This window comes from Trichoderma reesei (genome assembly GCF_000167675.1).
Source record: "Trichoderma reesei QM6a unplaced genomic scaffold TRIREscaffold_1, whole genome shotgun sequence".
NCBI lineage: Eukaryota > Fungi > Ascomycota > Sordariomycetes > Hypocreales > Hypocreaceae > Trichoderma > Trichoderma reesei.
Genome location: NW_006711148.1, coordinates 469826 through 490277, shown reverse-complemented (window position 1 = coordinate 490277; position 20452 = coordinate 469826). Strand labels below are relative to the sequence as shown.

The window sequence follows — 20452 nt, the reverse complement described above, 5'->3', positions numbered from 1 at the left end:
ATGGGAAGTCTCGGCCCCGATAGCCAGTCTCGCTGGGCGAGTGAGCCTATTGCCATCATTGGCATGAGCTCCAAGTTTGCTGGAGATGCAACCAACACGGACAAGCTCTGGCAGATGCTGGCTGAGGGGAGAAGCGGGTGGACAGAGTTCCCAGCCTCTAGATTCAGATCGGAAGGAGTCTACCATCCGAACAACGAGCGGCTGAATACTGTAGGTAGAGCCTGCTGGAAATCATATGATACCTGTTATTGACCATGGTATAGACACACGTCAAGGGCGCGCACTTTCTGCAAGAAGACGTTGGATTGTTCGATGCGGCATTCTTTAGCTACTCTAGCGAGACAGCCTCGGTGAGCGATACAGATCTACCCATCCTATATATCTCCACTGGCAATATCTGACACCCTTCACTACCTAGTCCTTAGATCCTCAATATCGATTGCAGCTTGAATCCGCCTACGAAGCGTTGGAAAACGGTATGACCAGGACACATATATCACTTCACAAGTGCTTGGACTAACTGGATCTCCCGCACCCTCATAGCCGGCATCCCCCTGACACAAATCGCCGGCTCCAACACCTCCGTTTTCACCGGCGTCTTTGTACATGACTACAGAGATGCACTGTTACGCGACGCCGATAACCTGCCAAGGCTTATGGCCACAGGTACCGGTGTGCCCATGATGAGCAACCGCATCTCTCACTTCTTCGACCTCCGCGGCGCAAGTATGACAATAGAAACAGCCTGTTCCTCTGGGATGGTGGCCACACATCAAGGAATACAGAGTCTGAGGACAGGCGAAGCTGACATGTCCATTGTCGGGGGTGCCAATCTGACTCTGAACCCGGACATGTTCAAGGCTCTGGGGTCTGCTGGGTGAGTGCGAGACTTATTTATCTATATTTATAAACCCCTATCCTGTGGCTTGAGACTGACGGGAACCAACGACAGTTTTCTTTCTGCCGATGGCAAGTCTTATGCATTTGACTCACGCGCCAGCGGTTACGGTCGTGGCGAGGGCGTGGCAACGATTGTGATGAAGCGTTTATCAGACGCACTCGCTGCTGGCGACCCGATCCGTGCTGTCATCAGGTCCTCTCTCCTCAATCAAGACGGCAAGACAGAGACGATTACAACACCCAGCCTGGAAGCCCAAATTGACCTGATCCGCCAGTGCTACGCAAGAGCTGGACTCGATCCTCGGGACACTCAGTACTTTGAGGCGCATGGCACTGGCACGCAGGCTGGAGACACCGTCGAGGCACGCGCCATTGCAACAGTCTTCTCCCACAACCAGGATCCCCTCCTCATTGGCTCTATCAAGACAAACATTGGACATACTGAAGCCGCAAGTGGGTTGGCCAGCATCATCAAGACGGCTCTGGCCCTGGAAAAGGGGGTGATTCCAGCCTCGATCAATTTCGAAAAGCCCAACCCGAAGCTGTCTTTGGAAGACTGGCATCTCAAACTTGTGAGACAATTGCAAGAATGGCCAGCTGCTAGCACTCGCCGTGCCTCCATCAACAACTTTGGTTACGGTGGTGCTAACGCACACATCATCCTTGAAGATGGGGCATCATGGACTCCGTCTCCGGTAGAGGGTACATCTTCCAAGGAGCCCATTGACACTGGCTCCAGAGTTCTCGTCCTGAGCGGCAAAGATGAGCAGGCATGCAGGACCATGATTTCCAACCTCGCCGAATACCTCCAACGGGTCGCATCCGCCGAGGATGAACCGTCGAGACTGCTCGACAGCCTTGCGTATACCCTTGGGCAGCGCCGCACCCGCTTCCCGTGGGTAGCTGCACACCCTGTTCCGGTCACGGAGGGCATTGGGGCTGTTGTAAATACTCTCCAATCACCCAAATTCAAGCCCTACCGCAGCTCGCGTCGACCAAGAATCGGTATGGTGTTTACTGGACAGGGAGCTCAGTGGTGGGCAATGGGGAGGGAGCTTCGCGATGCCTACCCTGTGTACAAAGCCTCCCTCGACGAGGCCGACGCATACATAAGGCAGTTCGGGGCGGATTGGTCCCTCGTGGAAGAGCTCTCGCGTGATGCCGCTTCCTCCCGGATCAATGAGTCAGGCCTCAGCACTCCGATCTGTGTTGCTGTGCAGATCTCACTCGTTCGCCTGCTGGAGTCTTGGGGTGTTGTCCCTGCGGCTGTCACCAGCCACTCTAGCGGCGAGATTGCTGCGGCCTACACGGTGGGAGCACTCAGCTACAAAGACGCCATGGCGTATGCATACCACCGCGCCGTGCTGGCTGCAGACACGAGCCTACGAGGCCCCGTCAAGGGCGGCATGCTCGCCATTGGACTCGGCCGAGAAGACACAGAGGCATATCTGAAGAGACTGACGACTGGTGGTAAAGCCATGGTCGCCTGCGTCAACAGTCCCTCCAGCACGACAGTTTCCGGAGACTTGAGTGCCGTGCAAGAACTGGAGGAGCTGGCCAATGCCGATGGCGTCTTTGCTCGTCTGCTCAAGGTAGAGACAGCCTGGCACTCGCACCACATGACGGCGATTGCAAATGTCTACGTCGAGGCCCTCGATAACATCAAGAGGAAGAACAGCCGCAATGAGTCTTCGATTGCGTATTCATCGCCCGTTACTGGTGGCAGGGTGGCTAACATTGAGGAAGTGGCACGTCCTGAACACTGGGTAAAGAGCTTGGTACAGCCCGTCCAGTTTGTGGACGCCTTTACCGACATGGTACTCGGCAATCCGAATGGTTCTGCCAACGTCGATGTCGTCGTCGAGGTTGGCCCTCACACAGCACTGGGCGGGCCCATTCAGCAAATTCTCGCATTGCCTGCGTTTAAGGGGCTGCAGATCCCATATTACGGCTGCCTCGTCCGCAAAGCAGACGCAAAGGACACAATGCAAGCTCTTGCGGCTAATCTACTACAGCAAGGGTATCCTCTTGATATGGACGCTGTCAACTTTCCCCATGGAAGAGGCTCCCGGGTCAGAGTGCTAACTGGACTGCCCTCATACCCCTGGAACCATCAAGTCAAGCACTGGGTTGAGCCAAGATTCAACAGGGCGCTTCGGGAACGCTCTGTGCCGCCTCATCACCTCCTGGGCTCGCTCGTTGAGGGGACGAATCTGGAAGAACCAACATGGCGACACACGCTCCGGATATCAGAGTCGCCATGGACGCGAGATCACGCTATTCAGTCAAATGTCGTGTATCCTGCTGCGGGTTACATCTGCTTGGCCATTGAGGCGACCAAGCAGCTTCATGCGTTGAACCATACCAAGGCAGGGGCTAAGGAGGTATCAGGTTACCGACTTCGCGATGTCGACTTTCTGCAGGCCTTGATGATACCAGATACCTCAGACGGCATCGAGATTCAGACAAGTCTACGCCCTGTGAATGATAAAGACGTTGCAATCCAGGGTTGGAAGCACTTTGAGGTCTGGACTGTTACAGGAGACAACCGATGGACTCAGCACGCCAAGGGTCTCATCTCGATCGAGTTTGAAGCATCTGCTCAAGTCTACGAGCCGAAACTTGGCGAGTTCACTATCAAAGGTTACAAGAGACAGATTCCTCCCGCTCAACTATTCGCCAATCTCAAAGCCCTTGGTATTGGGCACGGTCCGGTGTTCCAAAACATGAGTCACATTGTGCAATCCGGCTTCGACAGGCGCAGCGTGGTTCTCACGACTGTGCCTGATACGTCAGTGCCCAACGATCTTCCCCGCGAACATGTCCTGCATCCCGTCACTCTCGACTCGTTCATCACCTCGCCGTACTCAGCTGTCCCTGGAGCTGCTGGCCGCGAGACTGCTGCCAAGGTGCCCAGGTCGGTCAAGAGCTTCTGGGTGTCGAGCAATATTAGCCACAGCCCTGAACATGTGTTCAAGGCGCACTCCCACATCATCCGCGATGATAAACACGGGATGGAGGCTGATGTGATAGTCGCAAATGACGGGGTTGATGACAACAATGTACTGCTAGAGATGAAGGGCTTTTCGTACCAATCTCTGGGACGCAGCGTATCACTCCAACATACAGAGCCCTGGGAGAGCCAGCTGTGCAGCAGCATTCATTGGCGCCCAGACATCTCCATCAAACTTCCAGCGACAGTCTCTCTGGTCAAGCAGGAGCTCTCCTCCAATTCCAACTCTGCAGAGGCTGGGGGAGTGGAAATCTCGAGTTTGTGCCTTTATTTCATTCAAAAGGCACTCGCCAGCCTGTCCGACAGTGACTTCACCAACGGGTCGCATTACTCCAAGTATTATGCGTGGATGAAGTCTGCTGCCCAACAGGCCGCCATCACTGACATCGATGAGGAGCACATTGATCAGATAGCCAAGGCACAGGCGGATGGCGAGATGATACGTCTTTTGGGTAAACAACTCGTATCTATCCTCCGGGGGCAGTCGACACCAACCGAGATCATGGAACAAGACAAGAATCTGCTCTCGAGGTTCTACAGCGAGACGCCCAGGGCAAAGCGCACAAGTTCGCAGCTTTCAGGCCTTCTTCGCCATCTGGTACACAAGAATCCTCGGGCGCGCATCCTGGAAATTGGTGCAAGCACCGGCGGTATCACCGGCTCTGCTCTGGGTGTCCTGGACACTGCTACGTCGGGCGGCCCTCACGCCTCTTTGTACCATTACACAGACTTGTCAGATCGCAATTTCGATGCAGCACGCGAGGGATTTGCCGCCTGGTCCGACATCTTGGCATTTGACGTGCTCGATATCGAGCGTGATCCTGCTGACCAGGGTTTCACTGTCGGATCTTATGATGTTGTGATTGCTTCTCACGCCTTTTCATCGACGAGCTCAGCTATTGCTGGTGTGCTGGAAAACGTCAGGAGTCTCCTCAAACCTGGAGGCACTCTGTTGTTCACGGAGGATTTCAAGCCTAGTATCGACGTGCAGTTTGTCAAGGGGCTTTTTCCCAGCTGGTGGTCCAGTGAAAGATTCTCCGAACAACATGTCGAGCCAAGTCCATTGCTCAGCGTCCCTCTCTGGGACCGATCTCTGCGGCACGCTGGGTTTACCGGCATTGATATTGAGCTACGAGACAGCGACGACGTTGATGCTTCTGTCTCGGCCACCATCATGTCGACACTGCCACCGCACCCAGCAGGCCAAAGCGACATAGATGCTGGCAAAGTCGTGATTGTCACAAGTGAACAAGCTGGCATCCCTCCTTCCGAGTGGCTCAAGGCTCTGCAGCACTCAATTGCCTCGTATTCCAAGGCGGTGAATGGTGCAGAAGGCAAGGTGCTGCCAAGCGTACAAAGCATTGAGTCAGCCGCAGCTACAGCAGCCTGGTATGCCGATAAGATCTGCATCTTTATCGGGGAAATAAACGAGCCTATCCTGTATAATCTCGATGCGGCGTCCTTGGAGGGCATTAAGGCCATGAGTACAGGATGTAAGGGTCTTCTCTGGGTTACTCGCGGTGGTGCTGTCGATTGCGAACGCCCTGAAGTCAGTCTTGCGACTGGATTCGTACGAACACTGCGCAACGAATACGTCGGCCGAAAGTTCATCACTCTGGACCTGAGCCCGAAGGGGTCGCTGTGGCAGGAGTCTGGTCATGAAGCTATCGCACAGGTGCTGCAGAACGCCTTCGGCCAGTCGCTGCCCGGACACAGCTCAGGACCCGACAAAGGGCCCGTTGAACTCGAGTATGCTGAGAGAGATGGCGTGATTCTCATTCCTAGAGTCTATCATGATGTGGCCAAGGACAATGCGATTACTCCGAAGACGCTGGAATCTGAGGAGGACACCCAGGGAATCACCACCGTCGAGCCTTTCTATCAGCAACATCGCCCACTGTGTTTCCTACCAGAGCTTCTTGTTTTTGGTGACGATGCGAGCGCGGCTGTCTACAGGGACACGCTCCCACCGCGGCTGGTAGAGATCATGCCTAGGGCATACGGCGCCGGGCTGAATCCCGCAGATAGAACCATCACAGGGCAAGAGTGTTCCGGTATCATTACGAGAGTCGGAATTGAAGCGTCCAAGCACGGATACTCTGTTGGCGACCGTGTCGTCTGTTTGTTGCAGCAGTCATCATTCACGAGTCGGGCCGTCGTTGACTGGACCTCGGTCGTTCAGATGCCGAGTCGCTTGAGCTTCCAGCAGGCAGCATCCCTTCCCGCAGCATTCCTCGTTGCCTACTTTTCTCTTGTCGAGACAGCAAGACTTAAGACTTCTCAAAGCGTTCTTATCCACAATGCTGCCGGAAGCATAGGACAGGCAGCCATCATGGTTGCGAAGCACATCGGCGCCACGGTCTTTACGACAGTCGCCAGCCCCAAACAGCGAGATCTCCTCACCAGGGAACACGGCATACCTTCTCATCAGATCTTTGATAGCAACAACGCTTCATTCGGAACTGCCGTCACTGCTGCCACCAACGGGCGAGGTGTTGATGTCGTGCTCAACTCGCTGACAGGCCCTCTTCTCCAAACGAGCTTCAATCTCGTCGCGCCCCTCGGCCACTTCATCGAAGTTGGCAAGTATGACTCGCTGGCAAATAGCAACCTCGAGATGCTTCCATTTACTCGGGGCGTGTCATTCTCGGCAGTTGACGTGCCAAGCTTGTTGCAACACCGTGGCAGCGATGTGCATCGTTGTCTAGAAGAAGTGATGCGCCTTTTCGAGCTTGAAGCTCTTGCACCCGTTTCTCCTGTCATTGAACACAACATTGGAGATATTGCACAAGTTTCCCGCCTTATTCAGACGGAAGAAGAGACGGGAAAGAGAGTCTTGTCAGTTGCGCAGGACGAGATGGTATCTGTTCTGCCCCATACCGCACCAGCCGCCACGCTCTCTCCAGATGCATCCTACTTGATCGTAGGTGGCAATGGCGGCTTGGGACAGGCTGTGGCTCATTGGATGGTATCCCGCGGCGCCAAGAACCTTGTTTTGCTGTCAAGGAGTGCAGGCCAGAGCCCCAAGATGGCGGTGCTTGCAGAGGAGCTTCGCGACGCAGGATGCCATCGTGTCTTGCCGGTCAGTTGTGACGTTGCCAAGGAGGACGATCTGGCACGGGCCATGGACACCTGTGCACGCGAGGGACTCCCACCGATTAGGGGCGTGGTTCATGCGGCCTTTGTTCTTCATGTGAGTACCTCAGTTTACCCCTTATCACCATTGCACTGTTTCGAGGGTTTTCTAACAGTCATGCTCACTTGATAGGACTCCTTTGTGGAAAACATGACTCTTGATGACTACAAATACACAATCCAAAGCAAGGTCTCGGGCGCTTGGAACCTTCATAACCAGTTCAACTTGCCAGGCGACCTCGACTTCTTCGTCCTGTTCTCCTCCATCAACGGCATTCTGGGCTACGCCAGCCAAGCCGCCTACTCCGCCGCCGGTGCCTACGAAGATGCCTTGGCTCACTGGCGCGTCAAGCACAAAGGCCTGCCCGCCGTTTCCATCGACCTCTCGCTCGTCGACGGCGTCGGCTACGTTGCCGAGGCGAGTGCAGCTGAGGCGATGCGCAAGTCCCTCATCAAGGCGGGACGCAGGGTCATCAACGAGGAGCAGGTCCTCGCCTCCCTCGAGCTGGCTATTGTGTCGCCATACGATCCGCAATTCATCCTCGGCGGCATCAACTCAGGTCCTGGGCCACACTGGGATGTTGACGGCGACCTGGGACGAGACATGCGCCTGCTGGCGCTCAAGTATCGCCAGCCTGCTGCTGCTGACGGGCATGATGACGAGGATAGCAAGGCGGCCAACGGAGGAGACTCTCTTTCTGCGAAAATTGCGTCTGCCTCGTCGCGAGATGAGGCGATTTCTGTCGTCGGGTCTGCCGTGGCGGCCATGTTGGCCGACATGTTCCTCGTTTCCGTTGAAGAGGTGGACCTCAACGACTCGCCGTCGCAGCAGGGTATTGATTCTCTTGTGGCAGTCGAGGTGCGCAACATGCTCTTCAGTCAGGCGGGAGCAGAGTTGTCCATTTTCAACATCATGCAGAGCCCGAGCCTGGCGCAGCTGGTGGCTAATGTGGTTGACCGCAGCACGTTTGCCAAATTTGCAAAGTCTTCATGACCTGCTATACAGCTTGCAGATAGACCAGCGTCATATGACAGAGGCTAGAGTCAACTTATAGGATTTTCAGAATACGGAAGAGGATGTATGTATTAGAATGAGAAATAAATTGTCACGTTAGCTTTGCTTAAGGTGTGTGAAATAACTTCACAGCAGACAGACCATTTATTGCCCAGTCAACGGGCCACATGGTGATTTTGAAGCTACCACTGTCAACAGTTTAGCCAGCCTGAGAAAGTGACCAGTGGAATTATGAGCTCGATCAAGAGGCTATTTTAGTCATCTTCATCGTTAAGATGAGTTCAAGCAGCATAGAGTCTAAGATGCGTAGGGCGTGGTCGGATATCACTGTTCGCACCGTATGCGTCACTCCTCCATGTGAACAAGCAGATACAGTCAATCACAACAATTGTCATTAGATATATATGTGTAAATGACGTTTAGAAGCCTCGTCCGTCAGTATTCATCGACACTCAATCACACACTCACATCTTCAGCCATGTCCTCTCCAGCCATAGGCCAGCCTCCTATCCCTCCCACCCCTACTGATGCCAACATCAGCGGCAAAACCGTCATCGTCACCGGTGGTAACTCTGGCTTAGGCTATGAAGCTGCAAGACAATTCCTCACTTTAGGCGCTTCTCGCATGATATTGGCATGCCGCTCCATTGCGAGAGGGCAAGAGGCTGCCTCGGCTCTCCGTGCTCATCCTACCGTCAAAGAGACCAATCCCAATGCCGTTATCGATGCCTTTGAGCTCGATCTCGACGATTATTATTCTGGACTTTGCTTTTCGAATAGGGTCAATGCTGAAGTCAAAGAGCTCGATATACTCCTGAACAATGGCGGACAGGTGGTGATGGGTTATGAGAAAAGCAAAAGTGGTCATGAGAGGAGCATGCAAGGTAAGCAACTCAAGGTGCACACAGCATTGAAATTCACTCTTACTGATTACTTCTCATAATTCAAGTCAATTGCTACACTCACCTTCTCATCTCCCTCGAGCTATTTCCTCTCCTGCGGTCGACCTCTGCAGCCAGAGGAGTGCCATCCCGCATCACATTCACAGGATCCGCCACCCAAATCATGCAGAACACCCTGAGCAAACAGCCTATATCTTCGGAAAGCACAGTACTCGGGCATTTCGATGACGAAGCCAACTTCAACAAGCTCTATCGTTACGCAGATTCCAAGACGGTCGTCAACGCCTACGTCCGCCGCCTGGCTGCTTTGGCGCCATCCGAAGTTATAGTTAATAACGCTTGTCCTGGGCTTGTACAAACTGGCATAGACAAGAACCTGCCCTTCTATCTCAAGCTGCCCATGGGGCTTCTCCGCAAGTCTACGGGCCGCACAGTCGAAGAGGGCGCTCGCACGCTGATCTATGTAGCGGTCGTTGCGGGGACTGAGACGAACGGCAAGTTTTTGCAGCATAATCAGGTTGACCCGTAAGTTCATGTGATGCTTATTGTTGAGGTTCTACGGATAGTACAGCTCAACTGAGTTTGACAGGGGTGCCGAGTTTCTCAACACTGCGGAAGGAGAAGACTTTATTAGCAAGCTCTGGAAAGAGTCGGTTCAAGACGTTGCTGCTACTGATCCGGCTCTTGGCTCTTATGCTTGACAGGAGGATGCGGTGAGGAGGAGGCATGGTAACGAGAATATTATGCCTTAATCAGGTACAGTGTCATCAAGTATTGGTCTGAGAAGATGTTTGATCCCGAGCGACTCTGACCTACTATGATTGCAGTTTGCGTCTATGCCACATGTCGCTCATCATGTGCTCAACATTCAATGAGCCATGTTGCAATTGGTATCTTGCAATTATGTGAACGCTTAGTCTCGCATCAACCTATACTTTTGCTTTCCCGTGTTATATGGAGAGGAGGCCTCCCGAGTGCTTCTCAGTTTCAGTAAGTGAAGTTGAAGTCTATGGGTATCATTCGTGTGCTCACTCTCATGGGCATTCTCAAAAGCTTGCTTACAATGGGACGGTATCAAGTTGGAACACGGAAGCAAGGCGCAAGAGTCGCTTCTCGCTTGGAATGTAAGTGGAGGAGTCGTCCAGCTATCATATGCGAAGTATCGGAATAACAATCGTTCAGGCCTAACCAGGCCAAGCAATATCACTTACTGCATCCATCGTAGTCTATTAATCTGTGAGCCCTGTGAGCGTTGCATTTTCATTTACAGACAAGCATTCTCAGATCCTTCCACGGCGGCGGTTCAGCCTGGCGCAACACCTTCAACTTGGCCCTCACTATTTAGGCAGTTTCCCCGACCCCGCATATAACAGCAACGCATACCTATATATAATATGGACTCTCTCACACCTTTCAAATTTGATCATGACACCAAAGCAATCTCTCAGCAATGGCCAAGAGGGAGCGCAGCCCGACTGGCTACGGCCCGCAGCCGGAAGAAGCAATTCCATCACCAAGCAGGCCGGGCATTCTGACAGTCGTACTTCACGAAGGAACCGGCCTCTCAATACCAGGCAGCTACAAGGAAGACCAGAGGCCTGATCAACAAGGGCTGAGCAAGCGCAACACGCCGTACGCAGTTCTCGACTACGACAGGTCTCAGCAACAGGCGGATTCAGACGAAGGGACGGCAGAAGATCCGGTCTGGGTGTCAGACATTGTGCCATGGCGGCTTGATGAAGTCACCGGAGAGTACCGCGACGCGAACTGGAAATTCGACGTATGTCGTCCTGCTGAGCTGGCCATCCATCTCTATCTCCGGGATCCGCATGCGTCTCCTTGTGTGAGAAGCCAAGACGCCTGTATCGGCGTGGCGCGGATTCCGATAGATGTCGCTCAGGCATCGGCGTCAGAAGAGACACCATCACAATGGGTTGATGTGGAGGGTGGCACGGGCCGGCTACGCGTCAGCATTAAATACGACGACACGAAGGACAAAACGTTGGAGGCGGCCGATTTCATCGAACAATCCAAGATCCAGAAGGGCAACTCAGGATACACTGCTCGGGTCATCAAGAAAGACACGCGTCAAAGATACACCACAAGGACGATTCCAGCTGTTCGACGGCCCCAGAATGCCGACCATCCATTCATCGCGCCGCTCACGCTTGTCTTCCAGTCACAAGAAGGCTTGCACCTCTTGTCTCCGACCATGTGCGGCGGATACCTCTTCCAACACCTGCAGAATCAGCGAGTCTTCAGTCTCAAGAGAGCCCGGATCTATGCCGCCGAGATTCTTTGCGCACTGGAGTATCTGCACGAGAGTCGCGGCATCTACTCGTGGCTGAAGCCTCGAAACGTCCTTCTAGACTCTCTGGGACATGTCGTACTCTGTGGCTCCGGCCTCTACGATCCAGGTGTAGAGGATGATGGCCGTGGTGGCTACGGATTGCCTGAATATCCAGCCCCCGAAATACTCCGCGATCAAAACCGATCTGGAGCGGCCGACTGGTGGACGCTGGGTATCTTCATCTACGAGATGCTGACAGGGCTACCGCCATTCTTTCACGAGAACGCCGACGAGATACGCCGACAAATACTCAGCTCCGATTCAATTCAATTTCCAGATGACCTTCCACCTGATGCTAGAGATGTCATCGCGAAGCTCCTCGACCGCAAGCCTGATTTTCGTCTTGGAGCTAGAGGGGGGGCATCGGAAGTCAAAGAGCACCCCTTTTTTGCTGACATCGATTGTGGTAAACTCAAGCAACGGGAATATACGCCCTCCTTTAAGCCAGGTTTTAGTATCGGCGACTTCAAACAGCATGGAGTAGAGGGATCCCTCAGGCCGGTTCGTCAAGACATATACAAAGAACGGTACGACATGCAGCAAATGTCCCTGGATAACCCAGAACCCGAAAGCAATTTTGACATGGAACTCGATGACGCTGCTATAGTGCTAGACCCCAGCCATGAAGCGTCCAATGCAGAGGCCGATGATCATCAGGATGACGGCTGGGAGCTCGTGTGGGAAGCAGACACTGCTGGTCCTGGACAGCTCTTCTTTCGTCACCAGCCGACAGGGGAGAAGAAACCCATTCCCACTCGAGCCGATGGTCCGTCCCATGAAGTAAATGATGCCAACACTTTTCTCGGGTCAACCGTTCCCAGCACAACCCAGAAACTAGACGCGCTGGAGGCGGCTTTACAGGCAGGACACGACCACATCGTCTCCCAGATTGTGCTGGAGCATGGCATAGACCTGAACATACGCCTCTTTGGATATCAGCGGATAAGCCCCCTTGAATGGGCCGTGGACCATGAGAATCTGCGTCTGGTGCGCCTTCTGATCAACAACGGCGCCGACGTCGACTTTCCAGGCTACGAGGCCCGGGTATGGGGTCAAGGGGGACCACTCATGGTCAGGGCTGTGGCAACCAAAAACCGTAAACTCGTCGAGCTTCTCTTGACTCTTTCCAAGACGATGAACAAGACGCCGGATCGAGTGGACTTGACGAGAGCGCTTGGGCTGGCGGTTGATCAGCGAGACGCAGCCATGGCACGGATCCTCCTGGCCAACGGCGCGCGATGCGACTTTGAAGACGGCGATCGGCCATTGCCAGAGAACGGCCTCGAAGACGGCTGCAACTTCTACGATATATCGGAGCCGACGGAGTTTATTCCTCCGCTTGCTCGGGCCGTGAAAATGGGCAATGTTGGAATGGTGCGGCTGCTGCTTGAGCGTGGAGGAGCGGATCCAAACGTCGGATATCACGACCTGACGGCTGAGGAAGGGAAAAAGGATATCAAGTTCAGGTGCGGGAGAGTGATTGAGTTGGCGATGGAGTTGAAAAGACAGGAGACGGTCAAGTTGTTGCTCGCTGCTGGAGCAGATCTTCGCGTTGAGAGGCCTGTGTGGCGAGTTCCGGGACATACGTGCTCAGAGGTGTCGAGGGCATTTCACCAGAGTATCACGGCTAGATTGAGGACAGCGGAAGAACTGCTCAAGAAACCGAGTTATGAGTAGATAGCTAAGATCGAGTCATTCATAGTAGACATCACCGTCAGACATTATCATGATCAAGGGCAAGCGATTTGTTCATTGACACAGCGCTGCAGATTACCAAGAATGCTACTTCTGCCTTCGCCCCGTTGCCCTCGCAAGCAAAGTAGCCCAACTCATCGGCCTATACGGCCCATGCTCTTGCGTAGCATTCGCTTGATGAGCCTTTGCAAACGCGGCATCCATATCATCATCGTCCGGTCCAGGAGTCCCCCACCCGCCATACATTGAACACGAAATCTTGGGCCCTCCAGCAGAAACAATTGCACGTTCAACGCACCCGTCTTTGATGAATAGAGGCAAGTTGAATGCCACCGAGGGATCCTTTGCATGCGCATAATCCCAGTCCCAGCCCGTCAGCGCACCGCACCCATTCTCCTCGTCGTGCAGATGGCCCTCGAGGTCGTCGGTGTCCCAGCCGGAGATGTAGTAGATGAAGAACTCGTACAGGACTCCTCCGTAAAAGTACTCACACGTTGCTTCTGGTGTGGGCTTGGGTGGCGGAGGGGGAGGGGCTGTGCTGGATGGCTTGGTGGTGGTTGAACTCGTCGTGAGCCAGCCCATCTCGGAAGCGAAGCGAGATATCTCTGTGTTCCAGAGATCGTTCAGAGAGCCTGCGTCCTCGGGGCTGTCTGGGAACTGGTCGTCAAGGACAGATTCAGCATAGATTGTGTACTGACTTGGGTCGTCATCGTCATCGTCGTCGTCGTCGTCATCTGGGTCGTTGGGATCTCCTCCACCACCGCCACCAGGGTGGAAGATGCCAGGAGGGCAGAACGGACAGCCAGAATCACAGAAGAGGATGCCTGAATGAGCATGGGTGTTAGCTCATATTTGACGTGATACATAGTAAGACAGTCAAGGGGGGGTTGTGCTTACAAGGCTTGCCGCATCCAGAGCATCCCGGCTTGGCAGTCGGCTTAGGATCAGACCCAGACTTCCACGATGGCGGCTTGGGATTGACCTCTGGGTCTGGTTTGGTTGCCACAGTGGTGGGATGAGGATTGGGCGTGACGGTGATGATGGTGGGCGGGAGGGTTGTGCCGCCCTTGATGCTGGTGCTTCTGCCTTGCGTCTGGGTCTCGTCTTGCTCCGTCCAGGTCTCGGAGCCATAGGTGATGACGGTGCCCTTGATGGTGGACGTCTTCGTGGGGCCAATGATGGACGTTGTGCCGCTCACTACTCTACACGCCAGTCAGTATCGACGTCCAGTTGTCACGGAATACTGGATATAGGTGAGGAATTTGCATCTTACGGAGTAATGGTCACCTTGAAGGGTGGTGGCTGGACGGAACTCGTCAGGTAAATCGTGCCCGTGGAGGAGCTTTTGTTAAGAGAAACACCCCATATGCCTATTTCCGTGGTCGTGACTATAGAGAGGTGCAGAAAAGAACTGGTTAGCCTTCCATACCTCCAGGCATACCTCACTTGTCATTGAACAAGGGCCATCGTTCTCACCTGCAGGAATTGTAAGGGTCGTCAGCCACGACACCCACACATACGCGTGATACGTGGTCGTCGACCCATCTGTCAAAGTACTTGTTTCCGTCGTCAAACTGCTGTAAGAAACTGTTGTCGTCCAAAGAGGAAAAGTGATCGTTGTAGTACTTCCCAGAGGCTTTGGAGGCCAGATGAGTGACGCGCCAGGCGGTGCCACGACCGACGGTGTTGCGGACGACCAGATGCCCGGGTCAATGTATATTGTCTGTTCAGAAGAAGATGATGAATCTGGTGAATCACCATCTTCAGACAGTAAATCGACAGCCCAGTCGGCAATGCCCAGAAAGTTAATGGACGGATACAAAGCAGTTCGGGTGGCCTTGTTGGAATCATTCATAAAGGCAACCCACTGAGTGCCGTTGTAAACGACAATGTTGGAGTACGAGTCCTGATCCCAGTGTACCTCTGCAGAAGGATTTCCGGCGACAATTCTGTTAATCTCGTAGTTGGAGATGTAGCCGGAAGTATTGGTGCAGGGCCCCGGAAGAGCCCCCGAATCAGGCCCCGTGTAAGTGCACTGCTCAGTCCAGCATCCAGCCGAACTCATCTGGAACGACCGGCCGTAGCTGCTGACACCGACGGTGATCATGTTAGACGGAACGCCGGCCTTGGTGATCATGGAAAGGGCATTAAGCGTCTCGGTGAGATTGACGTGCGACCGTAGGCAGTTGCCCAGGCCCTGATCGTACGAAGGGCAGCCCGGACTTGCATATTTGTTGATGTAATCCCACTGGCCGTGAAGATCGTACGTCATGTACACAATATAGTCGACGACAAAGCTGAGTGCGAGAATAGGGAAATACTGAAGATACCAGAATGATGCTGGCGCAGTGATTGACACGGTCCTGTTCGACGGCAGCTTGAGCTTCAGCTCATCCAGCAGGAGGAAATACCCCGTTGTCTCATCTTCAGTCCCCTCCGGAATGCCTGGGATATCCGGCTCGTCGGGATACTCCCAGTCCCAGTCGACGCCGTCGAGGTCGTACTCGGCAAGGAAGTCAACAATGTTGTTTACGAGCGTCTGGCGGTTCTCTTCGGACGAGACAGCCTTGCGAAAGATCTGGTACGTGCTCGGACTGGTTGAAAAGTCCCAGCCGCCCACAGACACGATGCGCTTGACGCCAGCCATGCCAGAAAGCAGACGTAGCTGGCTCTCCACGCCATCGATATTGACGGAGTAGTCCTCGTTGAGCGTGATAAAGGAGAAGTGGATATGCGTGTAAGCAGACGTGTCGACCGCAGTGACAGGCATCTTGAGGCATGTACGCTTCTGGTCAAACGCCTCAAAGTAGGCAATGTTCATAGTCTCCGCAGGGGGATCCGACGTGAGGATCTCGTCGCCGCAGTTGGAGATGCAGCCGTTCTCGTTCGGGGCCGCGGTTCCAGGGGCACCGGTGCTTGAGTTTGAGGGGGTACAGAAGTCGCCCGTCGTGCCGCACTGGCCCCAGATGTTGCAGCAGGCATTGAGCGGGCATTCGTTCAAAGTGCTGATGTCGACGCCAGGGGGAGCCGGCGTGGTGCCGTTTACCTGCGGCCCGCACACGGCGTTGGCCACAGGGGCTGGCATGGGAGGGTAGCCGGTGCTCAGACAAATTTTGTAGCTGGCGAAGAGCTTCGCACAGCCGTTCCAGCCCCAGGTCTTCTTGTTGAAGCTCTCAATTTGGGCATTGGTCAGGTCATAAGCTGCACCGATCGAGGCACAGGAGTCGCCATCCTTCACAAGGTAGGAGTAGCAGTAGCCCTTGTCATCGGGCTTGGGAGTGAAGTCGGGCAGTGTGCCTGAGCTGCAGCAGACGTGCTGTCCGGGGGTGAGAGCGCCGCAGAGAGTTGAGCTGGGGTTGTATTGTGTGAATTGGGCTGGCGTGATGCCGCACTCGGTGGCCAGAGAGGCACATGAATCTCCCGCCTCAACTTGAATGGTGCGGCAGTCGGCACGAGCTGACAATGGCTTCTTGGAGTTGCCGGAGGAGCTTTTGGAGGTTGAGTTGTTGTGGGAGGCAGACGGGGCAAGATACGTAACACTATTCGAGCTCGATTTGATCTTGACATCGCCTGTGGAACTTGTGGCAACGCAAGTGCCGTTCTTCCAGGATTGCACACTGCGCTGGACAGCACCGAGATGCCCCTTGGTTGTGGCAAATATGCCCAGCGTGTATCTTGCCGGTGTCTTGCTGCCGCAAACTTGGGCCACCAAGTTCTCTGTAACTTGGCCGTTGCTTTGGATTTCACTGCTGAGCTTGTCGATGACAGATGCCAGCACTCCTTGACTGGCGATGCCGGATCCTGCATAGACACCAATAATGACGTCTCCAGAGGTGGCGTATTTGATTGTCTCTTGACAGTTTGCAGAAGAAATGCTCGACAAAGCCAGCAGCTGGTCGAGAGCAGCACTGACATCGGCGACATGAGTTTTTGACGAAGCCCCTGACGAGCCCAGTTGGATCTGTGTCGTCTTTGAAGACAGTTCCACACCCTCGACCGCACAGTCGTTTGTCTTAGACAACGAGTGCAGTCTGTTCTCATTCACCTTTAGGTCCGCCGTACAAGCCGAGATTTTGACGACCGGCTTGGAATCGTCGACGTGATTGAAAAGGGCAAAGTCCAACAACATCGTTTGATTGCACTCCTTGAGACGGTTGATGTCATGAAACACATCCCACGACCCTGTATCCGCGCTGTTACACGCGGCAGGACATGAGTTTCTGTTTCTGTCTCTTCGCTCATGATGAAGTTTAGAGGTGAAGTTTCCTGCCAGAACGGCAGCTCGAGCGCTGGCACGGTCTGTTGGTCGACTTGAGACAGGTCCGGAGGCGGTTTTAATGGAATTGGCTTGTGAAAGAGAGGCTATGAGTGCGTCTGCTGCTGCATTGGAGCTGGCTGCTAGAGCTCCCTGGGGAGTCCAAAAAGCTCCAGCCGCTAGACACACAGCAGCAACTCCCAGTGTGAGCCTCATTATGATTTGCGTTGCTTCCCAGTTCTGGACTATCTAGGAGAGGCTGGAATAGTAGGGGCTCAAGAATGGTCGTGAGAGACGGAACTGAGTCGTATATACTCAGCAAACCTTCCAGCCATTTTAACATGCTCTTCAAGTATAAGCGGAGATACGAGACTGAGAGGAAAGTCTGCAGTTGTGAAACACCAATTACAGGTTAAGCATACATGCATACCACAAACACTCCTCCTCCAGTCTTACTCCGGAGGATTCGATGGTATCACAACCCAATCCCACATATTGATGAATTTGTAAGTGGTGGTGTGTGTGTGACCTTGTGTGAGAGCCTCATTAAGTCCCCTGCAACGCTATCACAAAGAGAGTAACGTTGCCGCCCCCTCCGTGTGTTCCTATCTCTCGGCCTTTTTATTCCCGCAAGCCAAAGCGGCAGTAGATCCGGGGAATTTTTTCCAAGGGTCCTGATATGTATCAGGTACTTGTTCCTGGAGTTCCATGACCCATTGCGTGGGAAGAGGAGAAGTCATCCGAGAATCCTTTGGTTTGATGTTACTCAAGCCAGCCTCGCCGGTTGAAGAGAGCCTGATGCTGATGCAAACACACAGGCTAAAGTCAAGTGAGTTACGGGCTTACATTATGATGTCAGGTTTTGATAACATTGTTCTCAAAGCTGATTTGGTTCGAACGTTGGCTGATTTTGAATGTTGACTTGCTTGAACGTTTGAAATGGCCTTACACAGCAATCTGCTGGTGACGATGAACGAACTGAGTGCGCATGCGCATATTGACAAAAGCAGGCATCAATTTCAATAAGACCATAGTAACACTAAAACAATAAACAGTAATCATACTGGCAATCTTGCAAACTTGATTGTTCTTGTAAGCTACAGGACATTACGAGTCTACAGTCAAACCACATCTCAAGGGCCCTGTTGCCTCTTCCGCGAAATTTCATCCCAGACAGCAGTCTCCGTAGCAGACTTCCCGCCCACATACAAAATAGTGTCCTTTCCCTGGGGAGGATTTAAGTAGACGTAAGCAGCTAATCCAAAGTGCACGTATGTCTCCGGGTTATGAGGGACGGCGTTCTTGTATCGGCTATCAGAGCTGAAGATCATCTTGAGAATATGGCCCAAAGGATCTGGCAATACACCCAGAGCAAGAATTGTTAGCAAGCAACTTCTTCTCCAATTAAGAGAATGGCAAGGGGGAAAGAAAAAGGAAACGTACAAACATCAGGGTCTAATGGCTGCCTCTTGTAGTCGGTGACATGCACGATTTCGTGGTAGAGCGTCATGCTCCTCGGCACCAGATAATCCAGCATTTCCTCAGTGCTGCCGTCGCCCTTGGGATAACTGTCTCCCCCAACTGCCTCCGTGAGAGAGGGCTGCCCATGAGGCTTCCCAACAGGTACCTCAAACGCCTTGGGACAAATGATGATGCCCCTGTTGATCTGCGCAAGCTTGACATTGAGGCCACGGAGCGGAGGCACGTCAAATCTCCCCGTTGCAGCCTGGCGACCTTTCTCTGGGCACAGGCTGGTGCCTGTCCCGCCTGTGAACCAGTAACCGTTGAAAGCGCTCATCCAAAACGCGTTCTGCCCAACACGACCCGGATATGCTTGCCTGAGGCTCACATATAGCTTCTCTCCAGTTACTGGATCGGTTCCCCTTTCGACCTCGTTCCCATTCTCGTCTTTGAGGATGGAATCCCATCCGACGAGCTGGCCCGCGTCTGGGGAACAAAAGATACGCGGTACCTCTCCTGCAACTACCGGCTCCTGCAGCCCGTTTCCATCCAAAAACTTGGTTATGCGAGCAATGTGGTCTATGAAGAATGCTCAGTTGGTTAAGCCCAGATGACTGAAGGACGTGAGAGAATAACGCACCTCCGATAATGTTCCATCTGTCTCTCGAGTCCGGATGCACTTCAAATTGATGTGTGACAGGATTGATATGCATGAAGATGCCAAAGAATGTCTCCCATAGCTTGGACACGCTCGGCTTTGTAACCATTGCGTAGAGTCGCTCAACCGCGTCGTGAACCCGCCTGGTGTCGTCCAGCCAGTCTTGAAGACCGTCTTTTCTGCCTGAGCAGCTTCCGGCCATGTTACTGGGCCCGAACAAGAAGATCTGGTCAACCCGGGGAGGGGCATTGCTGCCAGTGCCTCCTGGCACGCGAACGCGTCGCCAGAGCGTCTCGTTCAGAGTGTCGATGTCGGCATCTTGAGCATCTCTGGTGCCAAACTCGAAGTCCTTCAGCGGTTTGGCTTCACAAATGTCCGCAAGAAGCCAGAGGACAGACGGCAAAGCCGCCAAAAGGAACCGCATCTTGAGAGCTATAACAAGCGGCCGTAGTTTCTTCCTGATAGATAGAGATCAAAAGTAGCTCATCGGGAGCAGCAGAGCATAAGTATGGATGCGGAGCTGACCTTGCTTCCCCTTTCTTGGATACCATCAACGGTGGGAATCCATCCGTCATCTTCGTGGACCACCGGGCTGGCTGTCATTACATAGCATGGCGGTGGGCAGACTGTAGTGATTTGGTGATACAAGCAGTAAGGGGGGGGGCAAAGCCATGATTGGTCGAATTCCTAGGTCAGCTCTTCCATAAACAATTTCAATAGCCATTCTCCCCTTGTAAAGCCCGATATCCCTATGATTCTTAAAAGTACCTTGGACATGCATCGGAAGTCGCTCATTGTTGGATTTGGAGGATTGCAAGGCATATGCAAGTACTATGTCAGAATACGACTTACGCCGAAGGACAATATCGGGCGGGCATCTACAAAGAAGAGCCTGGCTCAATACTTTACTACATATGCATTCCTAATCGGGCATGCCCGAAAGAGGGGGAATAGGCTCGAAAGGTTGTGGATAGAGTTGAAGGTAGGGTTAATACTGCTAGTGTAAATGCGGGCGTTGATTGATTACTCGAGTTAGGCATCGGGATGTCCTTATGCAGGCAGCCGACA

General features: G+C 53.4%; 5 protein-coding genes across 5 annotated transcripts; 3 read left to right on the top strand and 2 right to left on the bottom strand.

Moving 5' to 3' along the window:
* On the top strand, positions 1–8117 carry TRIREDRAFT_73618 (uncharacterized protein; the record flags this gene model as incomplete). Its single annotated transcript, XM_006961499.1, has 6 exons — positions 1–210; positions 264–350; positions 419–476; positions 544–877; positions 953–7106; positions 7182–8117. The coding sequence occupies 6 exons, from the start codon at positions 1–3 to the stop codon at positions 8040–8042; spliced, it is 7704 nt and encodes a 2567-aa protein (XP_006961561.1). The 3' UTR covers positions 8043–8117.
* A 424-nt stretch (positions 8118–8541) lies between these two features.
* Positions 8542–10310, top strand: TRIREDRAFT_102492 (uncharacterized protein; the record flags this gene model as incomplete). The annotated part of the gene is made up of 5 exons (XM_006961498.1): positions 8542–8947; positions 9013–9490; positions 9883–9955; positions 10045–10089; positions 10236–10310. The coding sequence occupies 5 exons, from the start codon at positions 8542–8544 to the stop codon at positions 10308–10310; spliced, it is 1077 nt and encodes a 358-aa protein (XP_006961560.1).
* Positions 10311–10415: 105 nt separating this feature from the next.
* On the top strand, positions 10416–11762 carry TRIREDRAFT_53776 (uncharacterized protein; the record flags this gene model as incomplete). The annotated part of the gene is made up of 1 exon (XM_006961497.1): positions 10416–11762. A coding segment is annotated over one exon (1347 nt), but the record flags the coding sequence as incomplete, so codon positions are not given.
* A 1335-nt stretch (positions 11763–13097) lies between these two features.
* On the bottom strand, positions 13098–17481 carry chi18-1 (glycoside hydrolase family 18, chitinase; the record flags this gene model as incomplete). The annotated part of the gene is made up of 4 exons (XM_006961093.1): positions 13098–13834; positions 13908–14212; positions 14284–14380; positions 14487–17481. 4 exons carry the CDS (start codon positions 17479–17481, stop codon positions 13098–13100), a joined length of 4134 nt encoding a protein of 1377 aa, XP_006961155.1.
* A 729-nt stretch (positions 17482–18210) lies between these two features.
* Positions 18211–19808, bottom strand: TRIREDRAFT_102489 (uncharacterized protein; the record flags this gene model as incomplete). Its single annotated transcript, XM_006961092.1, has 4 exons — positions 18211–18304; positions 18475–18619; positions 18709–19305; positions 19367–19808. The coding sequence occupies 4 exons, from the start codon at positions 19806–19808 to the stop codon at positions 18211–18213; spliced, it is 1278 nt and encodes a 425-aa protein (XP_006961154.1).
* Positions 19809–20452: the final 644 nt, after the last annotated feature.